The sequence below is a fragment of the Perissodus microlepis genome, chromosome 1 (genome assembly GCF_051167445.1).
Source record: "Perissodus microlepis isolate ML-2025 ecotype Zambia chromosome 1, ASM5116744v1, whole genome shotgun sequence".
Taxonomy (NCBI): domain Eukaryota; kingdom Metazoa; phylum Chordata; class Actinopteri; order Cichliformes; family Cichlidae; genus Perissodus; species Perissodus microlepis.
Genome location: NC_140461.1, coordinates 24727942 through 24742589, shown reverse-complemented (window position 1 = coordinate 24742589; position 14648 = coordinate 24727942). Strand labels below are relative to the sequence as shown.

The 14648-nt window shown below is 40.9% G+C and overlaps 1 protein-coding gene across 2 annotated transcripts in view; it reads right to left on the bottom strand.

The window, feature by feature from the left end:
• The window catches only part of pcdh17 (protocadherin 17), a 67671-nt gene that overhangs the window by 25815 nt on the left and 27208 nt on the right, over positions 1–14648 (bottom strand). For both annotated transcript variants that reach the window (XM_084936835.1, XM_084936842.1), the window contains exons 3-4: positions 12689–12747; positions 12082–12254 (exon numbers count right to left, since the gene is read on the bottom strand). In XM_084936835.1, the coding sequence (XP_084792961.1) occupies positions 12082–12254; positions 12689–12747 (232 nt within the window). The remainder of the gene's footprint in view (positions 1–12081; positions 12255–12688; positions 12748–14648) is intronic.

The following is a 14648-nucleotide window of genomic DNA, read 5'->3' as shown; positions in this document are numbered from 1 at the left end:
AATGTGGAGATGTTATATTGGTTTCACTGGTAAAAATAAATAATTGAAATGGGTATATATTTGTTTTTTGTTAAGTTGCCTAATAATTATGCACAGTAATAGTCACCTGCACACACAGATGTCCCCCTAAAATAGCTAAAACTAAAAACAAACTAAAAACTACTTCCAAAAACATTCAGCTTTGATATTAATGAGTTTTTTGGGTTCATTGAGAACATGGTTGTTGTTCAATAATAAAATTATTCCTCAAAAATACAACTTGCCTAATAATTCTGCACTCCCTGTATGCACCTGTTAGAAATGAGGAATTCAGTGTTCAGACTATTATTGTCAGTAAAAGCAGATATCACTGCAGAAGAAAAAATCTTCACCAATATCTGCAGTCTCTGAATCCAGCACCGGAGCTTCTGCCTTAAATGAGACAAGAATTCATTAAGAGATAGCAGGATGGTGAGATCAGAAACAAAGTCATGTGGAAAAAAAGAAAGATCTCTGCAACCCATAGCTTTACCTCTCACGATATTGTTAAAGCTGACAAGAGAACGGGCATCTCTACTTGTGTGAACTGTCTAGAGGTGTGAATCTGACATATGTAACACGGCCCCGCTTAAACGTAAAAGCTGTGTCTTTCCGTCAGTCACTCTGTAACGAAGGCAGATGTTATATGTGCTTCATTTAAAGCCATAGCATAACGTTGGGCTAGAGTAAAGCATAGAATAATCCTCAGCCCATTAAAAATACGAACTGTACCCAGAACGGGCAACTCTTGCTGTTGCGACACGCTATCAAAGGCAAAACTTCCAATTTCTAGTATTTTACTGAAGACAAAAAAAGGGTGCAAAAACACAGCATGTAAATACAATTATATGATCGTAAAAACTAAAACATGAACTGTCACATGTCACTTCCTGTGACCTTTGTAATGTGTCTCAAATTTTATTGCCTTTATCCTCTCGGCTCTTTAGCTTCTCGTGATTTGAAAGCGATCACGCTCGCTGGAGGTGGGAGTTTAATCAAATCAGTATTCTTTTTAAGCAGTCTGATAGACGTTAACTTAAAGTAAAAACATAACCTTCACTTTGTCACTCGATATCATATTCTACTCACATATACAGTGGAACCCCGACTTACGAATACCCCATTTAACAAAAAATTCAAGTTACGAAGGCACTTAACGGCAATATTTCTGCCCGTGTTACGGCAAAATGCCCGAGTAACGAAATCCGCTGGCTCTGATTGGCTGAGCCCAGAATGCCCACAATACCTTTCGAATCATGTGACAACCCCTTGGCTTTCGTACTTGCGCTTCGCTGTTGTTGCAGTCAGCAATTAGCCTATAGCCTATCGTTCACTCAAAAGGCGCGATGGGTGCTTCGACTTACGAAAATTTTCGACTTACGAAAGACCCTCGGGAACAAATTACTTTTTTAAGTCGGGGTTCCACTGTACTCCGCTGAGGCCTTCAACTGTATTTTTTTTTATAACAGCTCTGGACATTATCATTATCTCTGTGCAAACAACTGCTTTTCATTTGGTGTTTGCGACTCACTGTCTGGCCATGCCACAGCTGCAGAGAGCGAGTTTTTACTTTCACCTTGTGTTGTCCATAGCAAAGGAACAGCACAGTGGAAATTATATTAAGCCCTATCATTAAGTTCGTGTGCAGTGCATTTAAGAGCATAACGGCTGGCAGGTAACAGCATGTAGGGTTAATACTAGTTATACAGGATGTTCCTGAAGTTTAGGAGCTTTCTTTAATGACAGGTAAGGTCAGATTTACTTTCATAAATAACTGTTTGGGGTTTTTTTTTTTTCTTCTTTGCAGGTGCTTGGTGACTTAGAAAGAGTTAAAGGAAGCTATTGTAAGATGGCATATAAAAGATTTAACTTTGGCCTCAGAAAATAAAAAATAAATCAAATCAAATCTGGATATTTCACCGGCGTAAAAATGTTTCCAAAGTGGAAGTAGGTCATAAATTACCACAAAAACAAAAAGGAAAAAACTCCCGAGACCAGCACTGCTCTGAGTGCCAAGATAGCAACAGATATCTGCAACAGCAGTAAACCTTCAAGGACTGTTTTTCCCCCACTAACAAACTCATCTTTTGCCTGTAAGCACTGCAAAGAATGACAACCGTCAATTAGTCAGTTAATTAATTTCCATTTGAATCTAATGTATAATGATTTGAAGAGCACTAAAACAAGTAGCGCCTTGCTCATTAACAGTACAAGTTAGATATTTTTTCTTTGTAAAACCCTAGCGTGCCTCAAAACTGGAAACCCAGACGTGTACGCGAGAGAGCGCTGAGAGAGAGAGAGAGAGAGATGAGAATGGTCATGTATACGGCTGAAAAATGATAGGGGGGAAGCAGAGGCTATCAAAGCATATGTAAAAGAGCTTGGTTAATGTCTAGAATTACATCGGAAACTCTCTAACACACACACACATGCACACACACACACAAAAGCACAAATGCCCGGCTGTCCATGTAAAGAGGACAGATGGCCGCGGAGTGGCTCTGGTCCAGGGAGTGACGATGTTCTGTATCATTATAATCTGCTCCGTAGTATCCTCCCTACTGCTGTGCTGGACAACATGTTTCACCCACTGAGAGCAGATACTGGAACAATTCTGCTGCTGCTCTGCAGCACATACTCCAAGAGTGGCGCTGTGACAACAAACTTGCCTCGTAACTGTTCTTTTGTTTAACTTTTGGATAGTTGGGGGTGTGGAGGGAAAAAAATGGTCATTTCGCAGCCCACAATTCAGTGTCACACAATGATCGATGATTTTGTTTTTAATGCAGAAAAAGAAAGCCACAAGGACGGTCTGACTGTAATACACTGCCCGCTCTAAAACCCACTAAATCAGCCTTTTGCAAACCAGGGTGACAGGAGTTATTGCTGCCCTTCAGTCTGTGCATCTAACAGACACACACCACTTCCGAATAACCGTTTAAGCCTGTCGGATGTTTTTCGCTAAATTTATACTCCACGTGCCACCCAGGAGCTGAAAAAACCCCAGAACCCCGGGAATTTAGCGTGCGAGATCTTCTATCTTAAAATATCTTTGAATCAAAAGTTAGAAAAGATAATACCCTAATTGTGTTTGTTGTAATCGCAAATTTAATTTCCAGGGAGAGGTTATCGCCTGGAAAAAAAAAAAGAAAAAAGAAAAGAGCTGCACAGCCATGGGGCTCAGGCACACAATGTTAATTTAATTTATAGTACAGACACTACATCTACAAGGTTGTTGTTCATGTGATTACAAAGAGAACAACTAGGAGAGGAGACACGTCTGTCACGATGATGGAACTTATAAATAACTGGATTGTGTCTTTCTCTCTCGTGCACGCACACAGGGTGAGTGATGGTGTGTAGAGCGCAAACACGTGTGGCAGTTATTTTTTTTTTGTTACGTTTGCAGAATGAAAGCCTACGCTCCCTGGATGATGAACACGACGATGATGATATGAGCTACTAGTGTGTTTACAGCAAGCAAGACTGTGTGCGTGTATAAACTGTAAATATGAAACATGCAAACTATTCAAACCGCCCAGCCCAGCTTTCTGAGCTCTATTACGCTCAAATGAGGCAGTAAAACAAACGCATACAAATTCATCTGCCAGGTGTGGCATCTGATACAAAACAAAGAAGATAGAAGCAGTTCTGGGTTAACAGTTGAATGTAACCGAATGTTTTAATACTCGGTATCATCCCTGAGGTTTTGCAGTTGGCCTGACAGTGGATGAAGCCCTAACAATATGGCTGAAGTGTGATTATGTTTAAATCTCCATGACTCTAATCCCTATACTTAGGGCACCTACATTTTTTTCATCAAGCTTCCAGTAACATTCTCACAGTGTTTAACGGCTTTGTGTGTCTTCTCGATGTATTATGAGCGGGCACACACTTGGATTAATGCCCTGTCATGTTCTCATTACACAGCGGTGCGAGGAGAGATGGGCCGGGGCACCTGTAAGCATTCAGGTTCAGCAGGAGAAACGCATTCCCTGTGTTGTTTTTCTTTTCTTTTCTTTTTTTCCTGCAGAGTTTTTAAGATCAGAAGTCCAATCATGCTATGTCGAGAGGTTGTAATGGTGCTTAGAATGAAATAAGACATATTTTTACTCACTGCTTCCATAAACATGCCGTAATTATTCATTGCGGCTACCAGGGGAAAGGGATAATGTCAGAGATTTACGGCCCGAGTGGTAAGAGTCTGAGATATTCATCAATCCTCTCCAACACTGTGGTGCCACAGTGCTTGAGAGAGGCTTCACTAGCTGAATGAGGATCAGGGGGTGATGCGCCATGCAGTCGGGCCCAGGTTTAGAGGTGGAACTCGCATTCCTGCAGCCAAGCTCATCAGCTGCAGCTCGAGAGGAAGGACACAAGAACGGACATTACCCTTCGTGAACTGCAATCATAACAGTAGAATTTAATAAAACTTTGTGTATTGAGGAAAATAGAATAATCCCTTTCAATCTCCCGTAATGAGAGAGAAGAAATCCTAAGACTGTGATATTTCCCCTCCCTTCACCCCACAAGATTTTAGGCTTTCAACAGGATTCCACTAGCTTAGCTGCAAATCGCCTCACTGCTGTGCGATACCGCCACATCCTCTAAGAACGGGGTGAACACAGGATCTGGCACATGTGTATGAGCACACAAACACTCACAAATCTTATTTGACTTTGAGTGAGAAGTCCAGATTGCTGATGGTTCTCATTTTCCCCACCAGGGAAGTGGCTGGTGATGCTGCCATGAATCAGACTATCAGCCCAGTCAGGGACAGGACACAGAAAGCTGAGAAGACGAGGAGCACGAGAAGATGAAAGACAAATCCTCGCTTCTCAATGGCTTGCACAAACAGTAAGAAGAAACACGAGCATCTGCTGTTTTCAGATGACAGTCGATTTTCTAATCTACTACCCAAGGCCATGCTACACACTTATAAATGGATTCTCTAGTGGTCTGATACTAAGACAGGACAGATACTTAATAAGGAGAAACTAAAACTCTGCTTGTTTTTTTGTTGTTGTTATTTTTTAAATTACTGATTACTCACGAAAAGAGCCAACAGGCATAAAAACGAGCTCTCACGCTGCAAGAGTTCATCAGAACCATGCACATGCATGTCTCTGCTGGTGTAGACACAAAGCACTGGGTGTAAACATACCTTGATGGCCTCAATTAATCATGTTTAAAAAGACAGATGTGACGGCATCACAAGAAACTATGACTCCTCCATATGCTACCTGTTTGGAGTAATGTTTGCAAACTGACTAATTACAACAGTCTCAGACGAAGCCTCTCTCTCAGCAGATGTTTGTCCATTAACCTGCAGGAAAAAAAGACTTTAACATCGTGTGAAGAATAACATATTAACAATGCTCTTTCTCTCAGGGTGCACACTAAAGTTTTGCTTTATGTATATATTTGCGTTTCCATTTTCATTTACTGAAACACATATATGTGCAAACATACATTGACATACAGAATATGATGCAAAATCAGTCTTCAGGAGTATTCTTCATGCTTCTTAAAGCCTACAAAAGCCAAACTGTTTCTATAATGTTGGTTGTGGGGAGGCCAGTCCATCACTGATGGTGTTCAATCGTGTATTTTTCTAGTCACATATGTTTTTTTACTGCACTTGCAGTGTGTTTGGGATCATTGCCATGCTTAAAAATGAAGCCGTTGCTGATCAGATGCTTTCCAGATGGTATTGCATGGTGGATCAAAATCTGATGGTACTTTTCTGCATCTGCAATTTCATCAATTTTGACAAGATCTCCAGCACCACTGGCTATAATGCAGCTCCCAACAGTCACCGCTGTATCTCTCCTGACCTCCATCGTACAAACATATGATGATTTGAATCAAAGGCGTCTAATTTAGATTTAGCACTTTAGTCCAGTTCTTGTGTAACTTGTCACAGCTCAGCCTTTTCTCTCTGTTTTCCTAAGAATGGCTTTTTGACTACCAAACTTGTACTGAGACAATCTGATGAGGCTTCACTGAACAGCACTAAATGGATCGAGTGAAAGGCCATTTGCATCTCTGAGGTCCTATGTCAGGTCCTTGGTGACTTTTTTCCCTGTTTCTTCTGGTTTTTAGTTACTGATCGAATGTGGAAGATATTTTTTAGGCCTTCCACTACTTTTTTTTTCATCCTCCACTGGTCCAGTTTTCTCAATTTTTTATGACACACGGGACACCACGCTGAGATATGCCAAGTTTCCAGCTAATAGCTCTTTGGGAATCACCTTGTTGATTCACAAATGCTATTTTGTGCCTGTCAAACTGGCATTTTTCATTCAGCTAAAGACATGGGAGGAAAATATGTGCTTTTGTGACAGGCTGCTGGCAACAATGTGCCTAAAGATACAATTTAAAATTGGTTCCATCTAAGTTGTCTATTTTATATAGACACAACACTAGTTCATTCATTGAATTAGGTGCTTTTTTTTATTCAAAATGATTTATAGCTCGGTGGTAATTGCTTTAAAGAAAGGTCAGATACAAGAACTGGACTGAAATGAGTTAAAAGGCAGAAAAAATGAAACATACATGAAAGGCTCAGTAGTAGCAGTACTGTGCAGAAAGCTCAATGCTTCTACACAGTACTGCATATTGAAACTATTATGCTGCATTTGTCATAGCCGATTATGTACAAATGTTCTAACTGCACGTTAAGATTTATAGGAGGTATGAAGATGAATCTGCAGAAAAATCCACATTAAGCTGTGATATTAAGAGCAGATTTGACAACCAGCGAGTTCTAAAGCTCAAGCCCCTCACACCTAAGCAGCCCACTATTTGACAGGCCAGAAGGATTACAGCTGCCCTTTGTGAGTATATCCAATTGTAATATTCATTTTTCCCTTTGCCTGTTAAACCTTTTAATGAGCAGCTCATGCAGGACAAACAGAGTACTGGGCAGGGGTTAAGTTAAGTGCAGGCTACACTGTGTAGAACTATCACAGGTATGGAGGATCTAGTAATAGGAATGTGAACCATTAACCACGTTTTCTGATACTGAGTCATCATTTTTCAGCTCCCTCGTTGCTGTTGCTTTTTAGTTGCATCTGATAAATCGGAGTCACGTTCTGGCTGTGCCGTAATTTCATCAAGACTCCAATTTGGATTCAATGCCCGGCGGAAATGTTTCAAGAAGAAGGATGCATCTTCAAGCAGCTTGTCTTTCAGCAGTTTGACTTTTTTTTTTTTATTGCACAGCGTCTGAACTTTTTTTTCTTTCTGATTGCTCCATCTTTCACTCACTTTGACTGAAAACTTTACTTTTATTCTAAGCAATAATTCATCCCTAAAAGGAAACCCACAAAAGAATTATTATTTAAAAAAAGAGTGGCATGAACTCATCCATCAGACTGTGACAAACCGTAATTCACCATAACTGTTTATAATAAAACTTTGCACTAACAAATACAACCAAGAAAACAATGACATCTCAGTAATATGTGTGCGCAGTGTTTTTGTTCCTTGTAGAATTAGTTGGCCATAAAAAAGGCTAAATATGAATATCTTCAAATGACATAAACACTGTGATCATGATTAAGCACAATAAGCACTGTTTACATTATTTGTATCAATAATGTACGTGCACATAGCGAACAGACAGTGTTCTTACTGAGCTGCATTCTGAATACAATTTCAGAAGGATTCAAATTAGAGATGTAATACACATCTACCCACCCTATGAAAAACGTGTCTGCATTTATCTGTCCATGAAATATGAATGATGCTGAATGGAACGGCCTTTTCCACAAGTCAGATAAAGGTTTATTGAAGGCCAGAGTGAGAAGGATAGAGGTTGCCATGGCTACAAGTGTGAAAAGGGCATCTGATCAGACTTCTGACCAGTCAATTAATCTTGGAATTGCATTTTCTTTTATCAAAAGGTTCACTCGCAATTCAAAATTAATTGCTCGGAATAAAAAGGAGAAAAAGAAGAAGGAAAAAGGCCGAGATTGTGGGGAATCAAGACCCTTTGAAAAAATACAGTAACGCAGGAGTCTTAAGATTAAGGCTGCCACGGGGGGAAGATGGGTGAATATTTAAGATGGATTGAAGTCTGAATAGTTAGTTTGTTCCCAGTGTGCAATGGAAGAGAAAGCTTATTATTCAACAACATAACTTTTAAAAGACTTAATTTCCTCCTGATTGTTTCGGATGTAAAAATGTAAAGTCATGCCCTCTTTTATTTTTTATCTCCAAAGTGTTGCAAGGCCATAGTGAGGACTCAATTTTTTTTAATGATTAAAATAAGTGATGTATAATGTGCTTTATAGCCAAGGAGGCATAGTTATATAGTATGATATCCAATACGTATAAAAGTAAGGAATTCATTTTATACTTTTATACTGAAATTGCAGATATTCCCCACATACTACACATTATGTTCACATAACATAACAGAGTATGTTTTTAGCTATTCAATAGTATGAGCACTGACAATAAAGATGAAGTCAATCTGAAGCCAATGCTGACCAACTTCAAATTTCTTGGGTTCTAATTGTAACGTTCTTGATCCCTTACCAACTTTTTAGGCAAGGAAAATGTTTAAAATCCACCAGGGAGGCAATCCAATTTCATAAAATGTACCCATTATATATATATTTATACATATAAACTGTTCGCCTCCCAGGACTCACTCTCTTCTCATCACCATAAATTGCTGAACACCTACAGAGAAGACAACCATCTTGGAAACGAAGAGCTAAATACGGCATCATCATTTATTTATGTAGCAGATCTGTGCGTGCACTTACATCACTGTTTAGTCATATTTGTGCCAGGAGTTTGTGTGCGTGCGAAAAATTGACAAAAGTCTGACATTTCCCCTTATTCTGAGACATTCACGAGCTGTGGGATGCTGTGGGGGTGGGGATTTTTTAATCACCCCTCAACAAATAACAGAGGAAAGTACATTTCATCGCTTTCTACCATGCCGTCACAGAAACACGTCTCTCGCTGTCTTCCCTCACTGTACCCACACTGTCCTTGTAGTATCATATCCTCCCCCTGCCCCCCACCCCCTCCTCTTCTGTCACACTCGAGTTTCTCTCTTTAAAACAAGGCAGGAGGCGTTTTGATTATCATAATCCAGTCGCAGCTAATTAGGATAGGTCAGCTGGTACAGTTAAACAGCATCCGGCCCCTTCTATTCTTTCTGCTCTTCCTCCATCATCAGCTCTCTCTCTCTCTCTTTCTCCATTTGCTCGGACAGCTATATCAGTGGGTAACATCTCCCAACACCACTGCCGCCTGTCTGTTCGTGATAGCGACTGTGGCAGTCATCTCCACAGAGGCGAGCGATGTGCTGCCAGCCACTCCGCTAGAGCCAGACAAGCCCACATTAATGTGTGCTGCAGGCACGCTGGAGCATCAATTAATCGGCGTTTAAAACTGGCAAAAAATGCATTTGATATACGCTTAATTATAAGCTTAATTAATACATTGCTACCACTTTTGCGGAGCTAATTAATCAATTTGAGAGTGATCTGTGGTGCGAAGATGTCCAGATTATGTTGTCTAGCAGGATACTGCTGAACACTGAGCATCAGAGGAGGCGATGGATTGCACGGACAGTACGAGGTTAATGTATGTTACTCGTGGCTGTTACTGAAAAAGAGAGAAAGGAGGAAAAAAGCCAAAGAGAATGTTAAAAATAGAAATTAAAATAAAAAACAAAGACACAGTTGTAGATACGCTGTAGGCTACAACCTATAGGGGCTATGACTAAAACAGGGTTGGGAATTGATTGGGACTTGAACTACATGCTTTGTGCACTTGTAGTTCTGTTTATACGGAGCCAGTGAATGAGGCTGCAGTGTTCTGGCAGGAAAGCAGAGAGAGCAACAGAGAGTAATTGAGAGGGCTACGCTTAGAGGGAAACAGAGGACTTAAGATGGGATGAACGAGGGAAGGAGAGGAGGGGGGCAGAGAGGGAGAGAGAGAGACCTATGAAGGAGATGCTAAGTGCTGAGATCTGAAGAAAATAAGCCTGCAGGAATACGACCCCAGAGACAGTGACCAATGACAATCTCCCTTTTCTTTCTCCTTTTTTTCTCCCATCTGATAATAGACAGACCTGCGTCCTTCCATGTGGAGCACGAGAGTGTGCACGCACACACGCACACGCACACACACACACACACACACACACAGAGAGTTTTATTTAAATATTAGGCAGTACCTGACTGTAGCCACATCATATTCCCTTTTAATAGTTCACGTTTGAGTTTCCTCTATTGCCTTTATTCTTTGATTTTTTGTTATTTTTTTAAAAGAAAGTCTCATCAATTAGGCATAAAATGATTCAGTACCAATAAAGACAACAGTAGCACTGAGTGTGACTGACCATGACTGCATCGTGTAATATTTAAGTGCAGTTTCACTCACAGCGAGGCGTTTCAGCATTCAACTGGTATTTTTGCAAGTTAATAAAGACAAGCTGGAACACCGCCAGAGCGATGTTTACCACACCTCACTTCTCACTACCACTCCAGCACCAGGGCTTGGCCTCCTGCTCCAGCCCTCCCCCACAGGCCTAGCTAAGCCTGCATGTTATTGGCAAAACACAGCCAGCTGCAGCCAGTTAACTGTCTAATCTCACATCAATCGATTTCCCCAAACAAGGAGCGGTAGAGAAGTGTAACGAAAGTCATGGAGCGGGGCTGAAAACAGAGCAGAGGGTGAGAATAAAGTGAGCGAGAACAGGCAGTTTATAGCCCTTCACTGAGCTTCCAGCACCGCTGGCCTTCGCGCGTATATGTGCGTATTGATGCGATCTTTTGTACGAGAACAAGACATTCCTGATCGAAGCAACACGCAGGAAGGGCGGAAGGACGGGTCGCAGCTGGCGCAAAGGCCGACGGGGCCAGCACGCATTCGCCCGACACCACCAGCAACAGCTTTTGCACGCCGACTAATGCCCCAAACTCTCTCGTCTCCCTTTGTCATGTGTCTTGTGTGTAGAAATGCGATCCATTTAGTCCCTCTTGGACAATTAAATGAGAACATTTTCAAAATGAGAAACATATGGAGCTTTTTAATTGTCCAATTTCTCTTGCCAACATGTGTGGGCTTTTTTTCCCCATTCTAAAAACCAGTGAAAAGGAAAAAAAAAAACGCTATCTAGTGAGACATGCATATTGCAGCACAGAGTGTTGCACAAATTGTCATTGTCCTTCCGCAAGAAGTAAAAACAGCCCGTCTGTTCCCTGGATTAATAGCGTCATTATTGAGAATCCATGTTCAGGATACAGGACTGTACTTCTGCATCCTGTCAGCCAGACTTGGGAAATTTGTATCTCTGTGGCAATCTGTGTTTTTCCTAGCAGGTAATGATGCACGCCGATGTACACGACTGGCTGAAACCGCAGGGAGAATTTCACCTTCCCACCCTATCACCTTACACCACACCCGTGCGTGATCTTGACTTCCTGCTTCCTTCCCCTGACCCTGCACGAATCATGTGAGGTCGCTGGGGTGCGAGGGACCCCAACAACTCATATCTGGGGAGTTATTGTTCTACACATGTCATGTGTAATCTGCCCGACCCGCAGCGCTTAGAATAATTATTCATATTTAATTACCGCAGTACAAAGCTACATCGCCTGCCGCTCACTAAGTCATTTTCCATGTTACATTATCAAAGTTTCAGAGACGGGTGCTCGAGGAAGGGGGACTAAATGGAGAAGCTGAAGTAGTTGGGCTTATAAAAACATAATGGGCTTGTCTGCTTTGATAAACTGAGGACGTGTATAGAATGCACACTCGCTCACACCCTCCGATACAACCGCACACCCCCATGCACTTTAAATGTGAAAAGTGCAGAGAACAAAGTAGGGGAAATAAAGTAGCCAAGTATAAGTTCAGATTGGGAGCGCTCAGGCAAGTCAAAAGCTCAACCATTAATACAAATAACTTGAGCTGAGCACAGAAAACGAATTGAGTCCTTTTTTTTTTTTTTCCTCATTCAAGTGTATTGGCCTGCACGACGCTCCTTTATTTCTCGTGTAATCACATTTTTTTCCGGTAAGGGCTCACCTTGCTCCAGAGGTGGTGGTTTCACGCCTGCAGCCTTCAGCTTGAGGGCTTCTTTTGCAGACATATCACAGCAGGAGCCTTTGTTGGTGTCCTGGTCACTGTCAGCCTGGTCGCTGTCACCATGACCGCTGTCTCTGAGGCTTGCTCGCTCAGGGTCTTTGAATGTTGAACTACTACACAAACAAACAAATAAAAAAAAAAAAGGACTGTGAGTGCTGAGTGTGGTGGAAGATTTCTTAGTGGGTGTTTTTTAACCCTCCAAGGAAGTTTAGAGACACCATTCTTGAATGCCAAGAAAGGAACATTATTATAATGATTTAAGGATTTAGGATGTAATAAAACGCTTCTAAAAATACTGCACAAGCTTTGCTGTCTGCTGTGAGTCCAATCCTGTGTGTGATAATGTTCTAGTAACACAGAATATTTTTAGTGACCGACTTTCAAGCTAATTAAATGTACACGACCGTCTTCTTCCTTTTATTACTCACTACAGTTCATTGTCAGCGCAGTTAATGTTAAAGTAGTTTGTGGGGAATAAAATGAAGCTGAAAAAAACAAACAAACAAGGGTCTGATGTCTAGTCAAGGCCACAGGTCTCAACCCTTACCTTTGAACAAACTGTTGTCTGCTACCCATATAATTAGGCTCCGTGGGGAAATTGTCCGTCTGTTGAGAAGAGAGAGAGACAAAAGTATGTTGTAAGCACGAAAGAAATGAGTCCTGCTGCGAAACAAGAATTCCTAGTGACATATGATTAATTATGCATAAAAAAATAAGGCAGAGGACAGATTAGGGGTGATAAAAGCTATAAAATTAAAAAAGGGAGCCCTTCATGGCCAAGATTTGAGCATTTCATTAACCACATAAGGCAGGCTAATTAGCCATTTGAGAGTAAACCACAGAGCTGAACATCAAATCTGGCAGACATCATATAATCAATGAGCGCTAGGACAACAGTCTCGATGAAAATAGAGAACATTGCCGATACGGTTCTGGAGTCTTAGTCGGACTGTTTGTGCAGAATTTAAAATGCTATTTGCTCCTTGTTCCTTTAACAACATCTCCACGGGAATCTGCTGACACTCTAAGAATATCCTGCACTTTTTTTTGTCCTTTCTATTTTTGTGCACAAAAATAAATTGTTTGTGAGGAACCGCATCTTGCATGTGCTGGACCCTGTGGTGCTTTATTTCATATGGGTAACCCGATCGTACACAGGGGCCTTCTACTAACGCGAATCGATAGGAAACGAAAACACATGCACATGCTTTTACGCACATGGATGCAAAGAAACAGAATGACGTCTGTGATAAAGCATAGCAGTATAATGAAATACTGGTAGAAGCCCTACTGTATAAACAGGATAAAGCACTGTATGATTTGAAGTTTTACAGGGTAGATCAGTGTCATGGTTTTGATCATGTTAAAGGAAAATCTTCATGCGCTTTCTGGAATTTCCAGAAATAGCTAACAACCTTACAAAAGATGAAAAAAACTTGCAAGATATATAGACTTCTCAGCAAAAACACAGGGAGAGGGAAAGTTATGTGCTCATATTTAGGCAAAATTATTGCGAGGATATAAACATAGTCATGCTCAGGTAGGGAGGAATGGCGGAAACAAATGTCTTTGAGAGATATAGCTTTCATAGTGTTGTAGCAGTATTCATCACAGCAACACAAATAATTACCCTGTGTTGTGCACAACTCTCTGTGTCTTGAATTTGTGGCGGTTAAATGTCATGTTTAGTGAGTAATGTCTACTTGTGCCAGAGTTTTTCACATGCACAGCTTGACTCACAGTCGATAGAGTATTTCAATGTCATCCGCGCGCAGCGGTGGCTCGGTATGAAAAAGGGTGTGTGAAGGTCAGGCGGGCCACCTCAGTTCTTTGACCTTCCATGCTTTCACCAGCACCTTTATCTCTACCTAAACACTTTATTCCACCTCAGCCTTCAACCAATACTAAAAGAAAACACCCACAGAATATATCAAAGACTGGAATCTGACCACGAAGTAAGGAGAAGAATGAATGAAATCGTTTGGCATTGAAATGATAACAGCCTGCGTTTTTTTTTCTTTCTTTTTTTGGAGAGAGTTGGGAGTTTTTATATTGATGTGCCCCTTCTGTACTTTTATGACCAGGGTATCAACCTTGGGCATATTTTTCAATCAACTCAGCTTTGTTAGCACTGAGCAGGAGGAAAGGACATTAACAGAAAATAGTTTTCCTGCCAGTTATATGGTTTAATTTATTTTCCACACCTGTGCACACAAAACAAATAATATCCTTGTGAACAGAACTTTTACTTTTTCATTATTACAACAGACTCAAAAAGTTATTTTTTGTCATCCACATGGACCAAAAAACCTTGAAATGTCAACGGTCTGTTGTACATTAGCATTAAATTTGCTTTGATTAGCATGATGAATGGAAATGCACATCCCCACTGCACGGTAAATACGATGGTATTTTGTTTGGTTTGTTATCAAAAAGGGAAAAGAGACACTTCACACCTAAAGTACATGCTCCACCCCGCACGAGCCAATAAAAAGCACATTAAGCCA